The sequence below is a fragment of the Mytilus edulis genome, chromosome 9 (genome assembly GCF_963676685.1).
Source record: "Mytilus edulis chromosome 9, xbMytEdul2.2, whole genome shotgun sequence".
Taxonomy (NCBI): Eukaryota; Metazoa; Mollusca; class Bivalvia; order Mytilida; family Mytilidae; genus Mytilus; species Mytilus edulis.
In genome coordinates this window covers 16,182,429-16,198,442 of record NC_092352.1, presented here as the reverse complement: position 1 = coordinate 16,198,442, position 16,014 = coordinate 16,182,429, and the positions used below count along the sequence as shown (strand labels likewise).

The 16,014-nt window shown below is 30.8% G+C and overlaps 1 protein-coding gene and 1 long non-coding RNA gene across 2 annotated transcripts; both read left to right on the top strand.

Annotated features, from left to right (window-relative positions):
- The first annotated feature begins 6 nt into the window (after positions 1-6).
- On the top strand, positions 7-16,014 carry LOC139489575 (alpha-2-macroglobulin receptor-associated protein-like). Its single transcript, XM_071276151.1, has 7 exons — positions 7-452; positions 7,259-7,400; positions 10,652-10,801; positions 11,531-11,626; positions 11,975-12,204; positions 12,535-12,693; positions 14,094-16,014. Exons 1-7 carry the CDS (start codon positions 315-317, stop codon positions 14,160-14,162), a joined length of 984 nt encoding a protein of 327 aa, XP_071132252.1. The 5' UTR covers positions 7-314; the 3' UTR covers positions 14,163-16,014.
- LOC139487701 (uncharacterized) lies at positions 7,963-9,161 on the top strand. Its single transcript, XR_011655869.1, has 2 exons — positions 7,963-8,098; positions 8,799-9,161. It is a non-coding gene; the product is annotated as an uncharacterized lncRNA (long non-coding RNA).

The window sequence follows — 16,014 nt, the reverse complement described above, 5'->3', positions numbered from 1 at the left end:
CTGAACTCTTAATTTAATTACCATGATTGTCAGCGAACAAATATATTGAGAATCAATTGTTACTGGATTCTATATGTTTTATTCATATATACAAATACATATAATGAGTACAAAAACAAACACACGTCTAATTATTAATTACACTGAGAATGAAACGAAAGTATACGGATCTCAAATGTATGTTTTATACACATCTCGAGATAATTTATTCGTAATCTCTGGTGCGCTTCAAATTACGTCTTCTGTCCTATGCAGCGAAGATAAAAAGTAACATTGAAATTATATTTTCCATCGAGAATCTCAACACGGATAAAATGAATTTTATGTTAATACTCTTTATTTTCACACTTACTGTGACACACACCAGTTCGATCAACAAGTACAAAGAAGATGTACAGTCCAGTCCTTTTAGAATGAACAAGATAAACCAGATATGGCACAAGGCATTAAAGGTATACACAGATATCACATGGCCTCCTTCTATTCTAACGCCAAATTATATGGTTTACGGGGAACTAGGTCGTCATCCGATCGAAATATATATTAAAGTTCGAACAGTACTATTCTGGGCAAATTTGATATCCGGAAAACAAGCAAAGTTTTCCTTCATATTATATCAACTTTCTCGTCATATGAACGAGCACCATAATGTCCAGATAAAATGGATCCTGTTTATACAAAAAATATTTCAAGATTGTGGTTTCTCATACATATGGGAGTCACAAAATTTTGTTAATAAAGAAATTATGGTTAAGGTTCATGTGGACCCTATGGCTAAAATGGCCATATTTTCACCTCAAAATTTACTCTGAGTACAGACAAACCTGCGAATCTGTAAAAAAATTCAGGCATAGCATGCCCTAGATAAATGAATTTTAAATATGTTTTATGTTTTAGAAAAATAAAAACTTACCAGGATTTTGCGGTGCACTTTTTTTCATTCCTCCAGAAGGTGCCAAAATAAACTAAGTTGGGAAACAGGTTTGAAAACTTCCCCACAGGTAAAACTTAAAGTGAGCATTTTTAGTTGACATGGACATTAGATGGACAATAGATACCTGACAATGATTGGTAATTTAAACTGTGTACCTGAGTGGAACATATCAAGGTAAACTCAACTGTTTGTTAATTTCATCATCTTCTGCAGGGACGAAAAAAAGTGTACGGCAAAATCCAGTTAAGTTATGAATTTTCTAAATCATGCAATGCATTTGAATTCTATTTCTCTAGGGCATGCTATGCCTTAAAACTTTTCCAGATGCACAGGTTTGCCTGTACTCAGAGAAAATTTTGAGGTGAAAATACGGCCATTTTAGCCATAGGGTCCACATGAACCTTAAAAACTGTTATAAAGCAGAGATTGCTAGATCAATATATTCAATACTGGAATTCCCTCATTCAAAATTCACCAAAAGGTATTAACTACAAAATTTTTAAGAAAAACTTGGAATTCGAAGAATATTTTAATATTTTGGACTTCAAAGACGTAATTGTTTTTTCTCGATTTAGAACGACTAATACTAAGCTACCGATTGAAACAGGAAGATGGCAAAACGTGATCAGAGAAAACCGCTTTTGCAGTCTATGTAACAATCGACAAATAGGTGACGAATATCATTTTATATTTGAATGCAATTTTTTCCATCAAAAACGCAAAGAGTTTTTAACTGAATATTTTACAAAACGGCAAAATACAGTTAAATTCTCTGAACTTATGTCAAGTACAAGAAAACCAGTTCTGAAAAAGCTTTGTTCTTTTATAAAAAATATAAATACTAGTGTTTGTACTCCTGGCTTGTAACTTTTGTAACCTCTCTCGCTTGTTTTGTACATATTGTAAATATTTATTGTTGTATCTGTTATCTCTGTACCGATGTAATGCATTGGCTTTATGAGAATAAAGATATATATGATCCTATTCTGAGATTACTCTGACGCCCAACAGCGGTTTTGCCATGTTTATCATGATTGCTAAAAAAAATTGATTGCCGAAATTAGAATAAAAATTTGCATACTCCAGTCTGGAGGCTGCAAGTAACTTGACGTCCATTTCAAAATAAAAGTTTAAATGCAACAAGGGATGTCCGGGACCACAATTGTCGTCCCTTGATTTTCGTTGTTCACGAATATAGTCCCTAGTGTTGACAGTGGGTTACCTGCCAATATTTTTCATACCCCTTCCAAATTTATTTCTTTATGTTTTATGCCTCAACTTGGAAGTAGAGGAGGGGGGGGGGGGGGTGAAATTACACTGTAAAAAAATTTGGGTCCAGAATTTTAAAGGAAAGTAGTGATTTGGTCCAGCTGGAAAAGGTTAAAAATTAGCACTTCGTAAGCTGTCAAAAGATTTCAAGACGCCCTAAACATAAAATTGTCACTATTTTGAGTTAGAGCCGATGAAGTTTTCTATAATTTTGATATAATTTGTCCCAAAAGTAGTACAACACACTGTAACAATTTCACTGAGAAAGCGCAGGTGGGATTGTTTTAATTTTCATTTATGTTCTAAACGAAATGCACTACGAATTAATTGTGGTCTCGGACCGGAGTAGTCACTTTGAAAACTGTCAATATATAAAATTGAATGTTGGCAGATAGGTGAAATTTACACAAATGAAGAGAAAAAATGAACATATAGAGGCCTGATTTTTATGGATTTTTTAGCCTCAAGTTGGCTAAAAAAAGCAACAAAGCAGTGCACCCAGTTTTGGCATGCAAATATCCACTTTTTGATATGGGACAAGCTCTGGCATGTACCAAAAGAACACAGATTGATAACCTGCTAACCCTGCTGTTAGGTGCAGCAAATGAACAAATTCCGAAATCTCCTGCTTTTGGATATTTTAAACAGGAATAAAAAGAAACGAACAATCTGTGCTCATTTGAAAAATTTGGTCATTAGTTTTATGTTTGGTGTTTTACGATCAAAATATTTTTTGCTATGTCAACTCCAACAAGATAGAGATCCTTGTCTTGATTAAGCCTCAAGCAGCAGTGTAAGAAAGAAGAAATATAACTGCAGATTGTATAAAATTTTTTTATGACCAAGTTTACTTGTCATACTGAATCTTTATTATGCATATTAGTTATGAGACTTGAAGTATTAAAAAAGTAAACAAAAAAACAACTACAGTAATTCAGAAATTATTGCAAGGTTTTTATACAACCGCAAAAATTGAAAATTTTTTGGTCGTATATTGGTATCACGTTGGCGTCGTCGTCTGCGTCGTCATCGTCCGAATACTTTTAATTTTCGCACTCTAACTTTAGTAAAAGTGAATAGAAATCTATGAAATTTTAACAAAGGGTTTATGACCACAAAAGGAAGGTTGGGATTGATTTTGGGAGTTTTGGTCCCAACATTTTAGGAATAAGGGGCCAAAAAGGGCCCAAATAAGCATTTTTCTTGGTTTTCGCACTTTAACTTTAGTTTAAGTAAATAGAAATCTATGAAATTTTTACACAAGGTTTATGACCACAAAAGGAAGGTTGGGATTGATTTTGGGAGTTTTGGTTCTAACAGTTTAGGAAAAAGGGGACAAAAAAGGGCCCAAATAGGCATTATTCTTGGTTTTCGCACTTTAACTTTAGTTTAAGTAAATAGAAATCTATGAAATTTTTACACAAGGTTTATGACCACAAAAGGAAGGTTGGGATTGATTTTGGGAGTTTTGGTTCTAACAGTTTAGGAAAAAGGGGACAAAAAAGGGCCCCAAATAAGCATTATTCTTGGTTTTTGCACCATAAATTTAGTATAAGTAAATATAAATCTATGAAATTTAAACACAAGGTTTATGACCATAAAAGGAAGGTTGGGGTTGATTTTGGGAGTTTTGGTCCCAACAGTTTAGGAATAAGGGGCCTAAAGGGTCCAAAATTGAACTTTGTTTGATTTTATCAAAAATTGAAAAATTGGGGTTCTTTGATATGCCAAATCTAACTGTGTATGTAGATTCTTAATTTTTGGTCCCTTTTTCAAATTGGTCTACATTAAGGTCCAAAGGGTCCAAAATTAAACTTAGTTTGATTTTAACAAAAATTGAATCCTTGGGGTTGAAGTTTCTTTGATATGCTGAATCTAAAAATGTACCTAGATTTTTATTATTGGCCCAGTTTTCAAGTTGGTCCAAATCGGGGTCCAAAATTAAACTTTGTTTGATTTCATCAAAAATTGAATCCTTGGGGTTCTTTGATATGCCAAATCTAACTGTGTATGTAGATTCTTAATTTTAGTCCTGTTTTCAAATTGGTCTACATTAAAGTCCAAAGGGTCCAAAATTAAACTAAGTTTGATTTGAACAAAAATTGAATTCTTGGGCTTTTTTGATATGCTGAATCTAAACATGTACTTAGATTTTTGATTATGGGCCCAGTTTTCAAGTTGGTTCAAATCAGGATCCAAAATTATTATATTAAGTATTGTGCAATAGCAAGAAATTTTCAATTGCACAGTATTCAGCAATAGCACGAAATCTTCAATTGCACAGTATTGTGCAATAACAAGAAATTTTCAATTGCAGAGTATTGCACAATAGCAAGAAATCTTCAATTGCACAGTATTGTGCAATAGCAAATATTTTCAATTACACAGTATTGCACAATAGCAAGAAATATCTAATTGCACAATATTGTGCAGTAGCAAGAAATTTTCAATTGGAGTTATCTTTCTTTGTCCAGAATAGTAGTTAAATCAACTTAAATCATTGTTTTATACAATATACAATGTATATTCACTTTTACTACCAACTGATAAATTAAAACAATCTTTACCATTCAGTGATAACAAGCACTTTATTTTACATTTTAATATTTTATGATGTATTTAAATGAGTAGTTATTGTTGCAAACTCCATTAGAAATTTGAATTGAAATCAGTTTTGGAAAAGGGAAAGGGGGATGTGAAAAAAATGGGGGGGGGGAGGGGGGGGGTAGATTTTTCTCATTTCAGATTTCATAAATAAAAAGAAAATTTCTTCTAACATTTTTTTGAGAGGATTAATATTCAACAGCATAGTGAATTGCTCAAAGGCAAAAAAAATATTTTAAGTTCATTAGACCACATTCATTCTGTGTCAGAAACCTATGTTGTGTCAACTATTTAATCACAATCCAAATTTAGAGCTGAATCCAGCTTGAATGTTGTGTCCATGCTTGCCCCAACTGTTCAGGGTCCAACCTCTGCGATCATATAAAGCTGCGCCCTGCGGAGTATCTGATTATTGCGAAAAGTGCGACAGTCAGGGTTATAATCGCAATAATTAAAACACGCATTTTGAATTTTTTATATGAATTAAACAGGATTGTTCTTGATATCGCAAAAACTAAGATCGCATTTTAGTTTAAAATGACAATATCACAATAATAAATGCATGCAATAATTTCTGAATTTACAGTAAGTTGTATAGATTACATATATGTATTAACTTTTATTGGTAGTGTCTTGTAAATGAATAAATGTACAGGTCATATATTTAGCTTAAACATGTGGTTCATGCAAAATCCCCCCTCAGTCATAGCTGAAGGGAAATCTCCTTCTTTGAAGGTTTCAGAGGCTGGCAGGTATACAACCTAAAGTAAAATTGTGTGACTGAAAACACTTTATCACTATTTAATCCAATGATTGAATCTGGAATGGTTCTGAAATTACACAACTTTTTCTAGAGCCCAGTTTTAACAATGTATTGTGCATACAAAATTTCAAAGAGACATTTTTAAACCTTTTTAAACACTTCAAACAAAGCATTTTTGTTATTTTAATTTGTATTTCCAGTGACTGGATCATAAATCTATAATATTTTTTCTTTCAGATTCTAAACTTTTTCATCCCTCAGCTCATTACTTATTCCCTTTGAATTTGTTGCACTAAACACAAACAGAAAATTGACTGTTTTTTCTGTATTGGATAAAATAGGGATGAGGTGCATTGTTTTGGCTTGAGTAGTAGATATTTATTGAGCTGTAATAGGTTGAGCCAGGAAAGTATATCTTTGACTCAGTCATTTGGAGGACTAACTTTGAACACAGAGGTTCCCAGTTTAATTCACAGAGATGATAGTCATAACTGTAAATAAACTCATCAAAGATACTAGGATTGAAATTTTATATTTGCGCCAGACACATTTCGTCTAAAAAAAAAGTCATCAGTAATTCTCGAATAAAAAAATGTTGAAAAGGCCAAATAAAGTATGTTAGAGTTGAATCCTTCTATCATGCCTATACACTTTTGAGGATCATGCTGTATTGTTATATTTGGCACTGAAATAAACAACTAATAGTGAATACTTTAGATAAGGAAATTTTTAATGGCTGTTTTATTTTTCACAGTAAAAGTTGAAACCTCGAAAGTAAAACATCTCATGGATTTTACAAGGAAAACTGATTAAGAGGATAAGGACCATACATGAACCAAAACAATACGAACAGGGGCAATTTATAAAAAAGATTTTACAGACTTTATTTCTAAATAAAGGGAAGTATCTGTCAGATTTCAAAACATTTAACTGATGACAGACAAATTTGAATGGGGGCCTCGCTGGCCAAGTGGTCCAAGTAGTTCTACTACTGTAATCACTAGTTGGTCAACACTGAGGTTGTGAGTTCGAACCCTGCTGGTGTGGGTGCACTCGTCTCCAATCTTAATTTGACTAAGATTTCAGTTTTCTGATAGAAGGTCTGTGGTTTTCTCCAGGCATTCCGGCATCCTCCATCAATAAAAACTGGCCGCCGTCTTGAGAAAGCAGCTATTATTGGTAGTGTAATCAAACAACACACATTCATGATTGTTAAAATTGTATTAAATGACACATTTTACAAATGTTTTAATTATTTTTGAAATGATTAGCACATTGTATGTGCTACATGAATTTGTAAAGGACTCTACCAATCGCGAATTCAAAATGGTGAATTTAGATTCAGTTGTCAAATCCTGAAATAATTGTACTATGAAGCGTCTTAATGGCATGGTGACTCTGATGTGGTTGAATTGTGATAGTATTGCTTCCCTTAAGAAGTAGTCATTATTTTTTATTTGCATCAGGTGCTTGATTGTTTGTTTATAAGAGAACATTATAGAGAACTTTCAGCTTTATTGAAGGCAGTGTTCATTTTTGAAATTTTTTATTTAGTTGGTTTTTTTTTCATTTTAAATCCCAATTTCATTGTGAAATCTTTTAAAAATTAATTTGATGACGACCTGGAATTGTATTAATATTTGAAGTGTTTAAAGTATTATTTGTGCATGACATTTTTTAATTGATAGAGATTAAAAGGGCATATGTTAGCAGACTTGTATGCTGACCTGAAGATTCAAGATGGTTTGGAATTACAACTGAAACGTCTCAAGTCTGAAGATATGGATAAAGGAGGAATGAAAGAGGCAGAAGTGAGAATTAAACTAAGAGGTGATCTTATTTTACAAATATTAGTTTGACAAAACTGAATAGTTTAATGAAGACTATGTGTCAGATGCTAAAATTTCAATAAAGACACTCCAAATTGAATAATTGTATTTATCTGTTTCTATGAACAATAAAATACATTCAATGTATATTATTGAACATAAAAAGCTCATTCTTATTAAACCTTAAAGGAAAGAAGAAGGGATGCAGTTTTTTTTAAGTTTAAACATATTTTATTTACTCAAAGTAAAATGGATTGGACACGAGTAAGCCATACTGCAGTTTAATAGGTGCTTTGCAGCTTTGTCAATACAGTAGTATTATTGTCTCACCTGCAACAAAAATTACAGTATGTGAGACATAGGGATTACAAACTGATAGTTGTGGACTATAATTTGACCTTGCTGTATATAATTGGATAATTCATATATATAGGGAAATGGCCTTATGTAAAATAAAATTGTATTCCAAAACAGTGATAAATCCAGTGGAACACAAAATTTTAAAATATGTCACTGTTATTAATTCAGTGCGTGAACCGGTGACAAAATATTATCGCCCCTGTAAACAGTGGGCTCTTCTGACTAGAGGTAATCGGTAAAGAACAGCGGAAAATGGTGTACATTGTTTACGAGCTTGAAATGAGCTAACACAGACGAACTGAGACGTGTCAACGTAATGTGAATATGATAATGCACCAGGTAAATTATTAATTGTTAAGTTTATCACATCATCGTATCTTCATATGATAGGTAAATAAGTGAATTTTCGATTTTAAGTGTCGTCAGGGTTCAAACCTGGAATCATGCCAACCTTTCATTATTTTTTTTTAATACTAACCTATGGTCGGAACATCTTGATTTTCTCCCAATTTGTAAAGTTAATTATGCTGCTTGACAGATATTTTTTTTGGGAAAAAAAATTGATATGCAGTCAAATGTGGCAGTTTTTAATATTTGTTGCTATGTGAAATAAAGGGAAGTAAATTAAAGTAAGAGAAGGCGCGCTTTTTCAAATAGTAAACAATTTAATTCAGATGCATAGTATTTTGTCAAATGATAAAGAATATCGTAGAAACTTGCTAGAAATTCATCTAATTTATAAAAGATATACAACATGACATACTGAAATCTGAAAAGGGGTAAAACCACCATACCTTGAACAAATTCAGTTAAAAAAAGGGGGGGGGGGGTAAAATGCTAAGAAATTTAGATTTTATTTATTTTTTGTCGACAGCCAAAAGATGATTTGACATGTAACTAACTACTTTTCAATTTCATTGTAAAGTAAAATTGGCTTTTTTTGGGGTCTCTGTTTATTGTGGTCTGACGTTTTCAGGTTCTCTTTGGATTGCCAAATAATATTATAATCATCTAATTGAATGTTCAAATTATTTTGCAGCGATGGTGTGTATGGAAGGAAGACTGTCATAAAACCCAACAGTTCCGGATGGCCCTTTAAATAATTGCTTAACATCAATAGCGATGTAAGATTCAAGTGTTTGATTTAGCACAAGTTTAGCCAGGTTTTCCTTGTAATTGTGGCAGAAAAACCACTAGACAGTGTCATGCATTGAAAGGATATCAAACGGATATTTTATGGAATGATTCTCGTACATATAAAATCATATGCATAGGAATGTGGAGCTAGTGTCTTTCATGCAGCAATTTTTAATTTCCAATATAAACTCTGAAAAGACAAGAGCATAGAAATGTATACCAATGAGAAACATTCTTTGTGAATAAAATCATTCCAAAACTTAAATGTGTCATTAGTGTTGCATTATTTATCAGTAGAGATAATCAGATTCCAGTAAGATTGTCCAACTGATGTTTTGTTTTTGTAATCGTTTTTTGTAAATCTTAGTTGTTTTGACAATCCGGGCTGTGCATGTTGCCCGGCTGACCCTTTCAGTGTGAGACAATATTTTGTTTATGATAAACAAAATCACTGATTCAAGACTGGAGCGGACCCCTTTTAGGCAGTTAGTGCGAATCCTTTAGGTTTAAACCATTACATGCAATACGGGGGGAGGGGGAAGAATTTTTTTTACCGAGTCAAACATTTTTCCTAATTATAATACATTGAGATTTAATATATACTTTGCTATATGTAGTGTGTATATTAAAGTATTGCCAACAAAATTCATCAAATTTGGGATCATAATATTGTTTAAGAAAAACCCTTACCCCCTGTACATCATAAAAGTTCATAATCTTCTGTAGCACACGTGCATGGTTAATTCGGATCACATATTTTCTATTCCGATGTTATAAGAATTCGAAGGTTCATATCATTTACAATATCATTCAAAAAATTTCTGGGATTTTTTTTTACTATCAACGTTGAACCTCGAGGTTACATTGTAGTAAAAAAATATCCAATAAAAACGTTGAATGTAAATGATATGCACCTTTAAATCTTATATTGTAGGACTCATGTTGTTCAAACATAATGTGTTGATCAATTATGTTATGATGATTTTGATAAACTTCACATTAGGTAATCTTTCACGTATATTGATTACATTATATCGAGTTGTCCCAACGATATACTTGTCGGTGTGCTCGATCATACGAATTTACCGACATTCATTATAGACAAAATGACACAACTTTGAAAAATTCTTGTGACGAAACTACATTTCGGAACACGTTAAAAATTGGATACCCAGAAAGCTACATTATTAAGGTTTGATATATATTTTTTTCAAAAAAAAAGAAAAATATGCAGTCAAATCCCTATGTTGAACAATAGGTTGTTCAATTAACAGCATGTTTGGCAATTAAAAAATCATATATTAACACATTTAGCTTTAACATATACCTTATTTATAGTGGTTGTATAAAAGTTATATAATGGTTTTGTGTTTTAAGAGATATTCATCCCTATGCATATCGAGTTTTATGCGTAAATTGTCTCTCCTGTTCTTAGACCTTTTCTATCTCTTTCATAAGAAGAGTGACTTTTCTATTGTTCTAGTGTCACTGGAAATCCCACTGAATTCAAAGTTTTTCATAAAATGTTATATCATTCTGTTGTTTGCCATAAATTTTATCTGCAGAGTAGAATATCATTATTTAGTTTACATATTATTGATAATAGTCACTGAAAGTTGGAAAGTCAACAGTTATTATAGTGTTACAAAAATACATTTCTGTGGAAAATAGCACTGGAGATGAATTTTTTTTTATTAGTCAAATTTATTAGTCAAATTTCATAAAACAACTTGATTGTACATCTTTAAATTTTAGATATTGTGAATAAGTACAATTTACAAGATGTAATACACATCCCAGATGTTACTGGTACTAATGAGGCATTCAGTAATGATATACCACCAGATTTTAAAGACAAGAAGTTGCAAAAATTATGGGAGAAAGCTGGAGATTCAGGATTTTCTGGTAAACTATACAAAAAAAGTAAAATAACAAAAAAACAAACTCCTAGAAAAATTCAAAAGGGAAGTCTCCTTTCAAATGGCAAAAAGCTCAAACACATCTGAAATGGCTGTCACATTTGCACAGGTCTCCATGTAGAACATGGTGGATTACATCTATACCAGAAAGAATCATTTAAAGTAACAAAAATGCAATCTTCTTAATTGTTGTTGTGTTATTCATGTAAAATAATAACTTGATTTCCAAGAATTGATCATGTCTTGAATGTTGTATAACTGCATGCTTTAAATCACTTCAATTCATCTGAAAAGTATTGAATAAAAAAAACTATTGGAGAAGGAATCAATCATTTATTTTCATTTACAATTATTGTTTCTTGAACTCATATATTTGTCAATTTTGTGTAATTCTATGTTTTTATTTTACATTATTTAACATTAAAACAACAATGAAAAACTTATTTTGATATTTTATTCAATTAAAGGAACTAGTTTCTCTTTTTCTTGGCCAGCTTCAGAAGTTATATATTGAATATTGTGCTTTTAAAGGTACATGTGTAAAGTTTATTGCTAAAGACTATTAGTTGACCTTTTTGTGTGATTGTGATTACCTTGAATGTTGATGTAAATTCCAAATCTCTTTTTGTTCAAAATGAATATTACAGATCTACGAAAATCTGATATCTTTATAAAAGAAGAAAAAAATCAAAAATTTCTTCTTAATTTTGTTTAGATGAGGAAATGGAAAATCTGAAGAAAGAATTTTGGCATCAACAGCTTAAGCTGGATGAATATGATTTATTGAAGGATGGTTTTAAATCTATATCAGGTTGGTTATATTAAATTGAAAGATAAGGTTTTAGAAAAAAATATAATATGGTACATCATTTATCTAGCACAAAAAATTAATGATTCCACAGGTTGACATGAAAAAATTGAATCTCCAAACTCATTATTGTGTTTGAAAACAGTGTCAGATTTTGTTCTTACTATAGAACACTCAGGAAAATAATAAATAGTATATATTTTGTATGAATTTAAAAGAAAATGTTCTGATTAAAATTAATTATAAAAATAAGAAGATGTGTTATGATTGCCAAGCACAGTGGCGGATCCAGAACTTTACACAAATGAGCAATGAAGACTGATAAATGAATGTCTTTTTCCATTTTATCAGATTTAGACATGATAGACAATAGCTTGGATGGGTTTAACTATGATAAAAAGAACAAAAATTTAAAATCGATGAACAAAGATATAAAAGATGGATATGAAAATCTGGCAACACTTGGATCCAAGAAACATTTTGAAGATGATGAATTAGAATTTAAAGATAAAAGGGTATATGAACTATACGCTATGGCAAGAAAATCAAATATGACAGAAGCTGAGCTGCAGTCATTTATGGTAAGCGTAAAAAAAAAAGTTCAAAAGTTTTTGATTTTTAGTTTTAAAGTAAATATCGAAAATATAACCATGATGTTTTTCTCAATGCTTCTACTCTCGGTACACATACTACCATATGTTTTGAACAATTTTCTTTCATTAAAATTTCTATCATATTCTCATAGTTAATACAGAATTGAAAACAGTGCATTGAATTTTATTTTAGAAATAAAGCTAATGAAAATAATATAATTTTATAAATTATTTTTGCAGTGTAAAACATTTTTTGATGTTTTATATAAATTATAGGGTTTTCATGGTCCTAATTTTATGTAAATTATTGATATTCAGGAAGAGTTACGGCACTTTGAACACAGAATTGACAAACATGAATACTTAAAAGAAGAAGTTCAGATTGCTGAGAATGTTCTTGGAAGAGAAACTAAGGATGGTGAAATGCCACAAAAACATGTCTTATTAAAACAAAAGGCTAATGAATACGGAAGTAAGGTTAGTATTAACCAAGATGGTAGCCTTTTATGTAATTCTATGTTTTTTTTGTATAGTTGTTTGGCTGGCCCTATGGAGATTCTCTTAAAAATCTGTTATTTATTTGGGGATTACTGCTGCCAAACAGTGTCCATTCATTGATATGAAAATGCTTTTACAATTTTTTTCAAATTTAGACATGTTGTTTCCTGTGATAAAATGAAGGTCAAGTTCAATTTTCATGATTTTACCTGTTCTTGTTAAGTTTTTGACTTTTTAGTAGAAAAATTTGTTTTCTATCACTTGTTTTTTTGTCATTCATATCTCTTGGACTGCTGAAGTTAATGAGAACTAAAACATTTAATTGGATGGACATACTAAGTTCTGTCATTTGGTTCCCATCTAATAACAGTCATTTCCAAATACAGGATACAAAAATAAAAAATTGTCAGAAATCTAAATTTTCTTCTTGATACCCATTATACCAATTGGCACCAAATATGATTTAACATTTCAATGTACTGTGGATTCATTATTATTCGTTTCGTGGGTTTCGTGGGTACAGTTGAACCACGAAAGTCAAATGTTCAATAAATTACAAATTTTCTATACGTTTTGCATGCAGAGATAGGCAAAACCATGAAATCAAATATCCCCAAAAATGCATGTTTTCATCAATCAACGAAAATTGATACCAACGAAAATAAATGAATCCACATTATTTTATTCATTGAGTATTGTTACTAATACCATGTTCACACTATATAATTTGCACCAGGTCGATCCGTTGATTAAAATGTACCCATTTTATGCCCAAAACAGCGACGGAAATGAGATAGGATTAGACGTTTGTCATTAAGCAGGTTTTTCAAGAAAGATTTATACAATTTTATTCCTCTTGCTGCCGCTTATTTGATATGGGTTATATAGTTTGTGACCCAGTAAACATGGTAACTGGACATCTGTCAAAATATGACGTCATTCGATATATGACGTCAAGTAATAGTTACGTCACATTGAAGACTTATTATGCAAACGTCAAGTTAGCAACAACCTCACATTAACTTCACTTTGCGTCACATTTAGAAGTGAGGTAGTTATCCCTGGTTTGCCCTACATTAACTCCACCTCAACTGAGGGGTAATTTTAATCCGGGGTTGCCTCAGGTTAAGGCATTCACACTATCTAAATTTAACCCAGATTAACAAATTCGGGTCGAACCCAGTTTAAACAGGTATAGTGTGAACGTGGTATAAGATATCCATGAACACCAGTATAAATGTCAATTGACAACAAAATGATTTAGTATTTCATTGTATATTGTTCATTGGGAATGGTTACTTGGATATGCATAGACAAACAGTAGTCGGACATAATAGAATTTTATTCAAATTATTTAAAGTTTTTTTTTTTATTTATAGGTTAAGAAATATCATGCAGAATTGCAAAAGAAAGTAAACAAAGCTTTAGCAGGTCATATCGAGCTGTGATATTTGTATAAAAAGACAAGAACAGTTCTACTAGAATACAGAACCAGTTACAGGGAAACCAGTGTGTTAATACAGGGCATAACATTTATTTCATTTCTTAATACTCAGGCAGCACAAACAAAATTGTAAGTCTTGATCAAATTTTACATGTAAAAATTAGGTTTGAATGAAAAGTGAAATTACACATACATAATGCTATCTTTATCCAAAAAAAATCAAAGTAATGTTGAACTTTTTTGATGTGATTAAGTACTTTCTATGTATATTTACAAGTCTTTTTATGAATTTTGAATATTTTATTTTGAAAATATGAAAGTTAGATGCTGTTGATTATATAAATAGAAGAAAAAATCTAGTCATACTAATTAAATTTTGTAAGAAAAAAAATCACCTGCTTTCTTTCTTTACGCATCACATTCTTTTACGTTGCATTGAAGATATAAATATTTAAAGCTGACACAAAATAAATCTGAAGTTTAATTATTTTTTTTAATCTGTTTTTCGGATTTTGAGTCTGCCTAGAGAGAATCTAGACACCTTTATAAATTCTGCATTTAAAATGCATAATTATAAACTACAACTGTACTATTTTCTATCAAGTATAATACAAAAAGCAGTATAGACAATTAAAATTTGTCAATGTAAAAATAAAATTACAATTGTAATTGGGAGTAGTAGGAAGCCAGGAACAAAATTCTATGTATAATAATGTAGATTATTTCTTTTCTTTTGTTCGTGGAGAGCCTTAGAAGATTTGAGACATAATACATATTGTAAAAAAATTAAGCTTTAGGGGTCATAAAAAAATACTCAATTTTTTTTATTTTTTTTTAATCATGCCTATGTTACATGAATATTGATGTATAAATTGATACAAAATGAGTATGTCAGTATAAAAGTTCAATGATAGTTTTGTTACATTTTAAAACTGTGAAATAAATGCCTGTGTATGGTTAAGAGCTTGTAAACAATTTGTCTGATATGTATGATAACTAACTTCTATTAAAATTGAATATTAGTGGCACACTTCTTGGTTGGCTGCATTGTGCAAAACCTTAATCATGGATATCTAGCGTTTCTTCATTTTGCATTATTAAGCAATCCCTCATTTTATTGTAGAGTAGATGTATTTTATTGAACAATAGTGTTACATTTTAAAAGATCTGTATTTGAGGTATGGTGCTATAGTTGTTCTTCAGACATAATTGCACATTTTTTTTATGTACTGCTGATTCTTTTGATTGGATGGTGCTTCAGTATTTCATAATCTATTTGAATTTATATTTCATAGACTCAAAATGTTGTTTTTTTATATATTATACTAGATCATGTGTTGTGAAAGTCGTTATTTCATGGATGCCCATTTTTTTTTTTAATGTTTTGAAAATTATTTGTTCAAACTTTCTTTGATTTGTGGTCTCAAGACTATAAATAACTTTTCTACTTTTTTCTGTTAAATAATTTCCTTTTTTATAAAGTCATGAAAAATTGTTTCCAATTAAATGAAAGTATTTCCAAGGGAATAGTTTAGTTTATTATGTTAACTTTCTAGATCTTTTGATTCTTTTAAGGTGCATTTTCAGGTGGAAAGACATGAACTTTACTGCAATAAATTTGTATAAAATGTTCACTTTCTCACTAAATTTACAAGAAATATGAAGTTTCAAAGAACTGCCTACTATCAAATAAAACTATTTATATTGAATTATAGAATTAGACATTCCAGTGTGATTTTTTAGTAAATACATTTATATGTTTTATGTTGCATGTTTTATTTGTACATAATACATTTGATTATAAAAATGTTTAAATTCTGTTTGCCATGTATAGAGAATAAAGTGTCAAACTTACT

Excerpts from the sequence above, each read along its gene's own strand:
- LOC139489575 (XM_071276151.1), top strand. The coding sequence starts at position 315 with ATGAATTTTATGTTAATACTCTTTATTTTCACACTTACTGTGACACAC. Across the intron at positions 7,401-10,651 it reads AGTGAGAATTAAACTAAGAG|ATATTGTGAATAAGTACAAT; the intron begins GTGATCTTATTT and ends TTTAAATTTTAG. Across the intron at positions 12,205-12,534 it reads CTGAGCTGCAGTCATTTATG|GAAGAGTTACGGCACTTTGA; the intron begins GTAAGCGTAAAA and ends ATTGATATTCAG.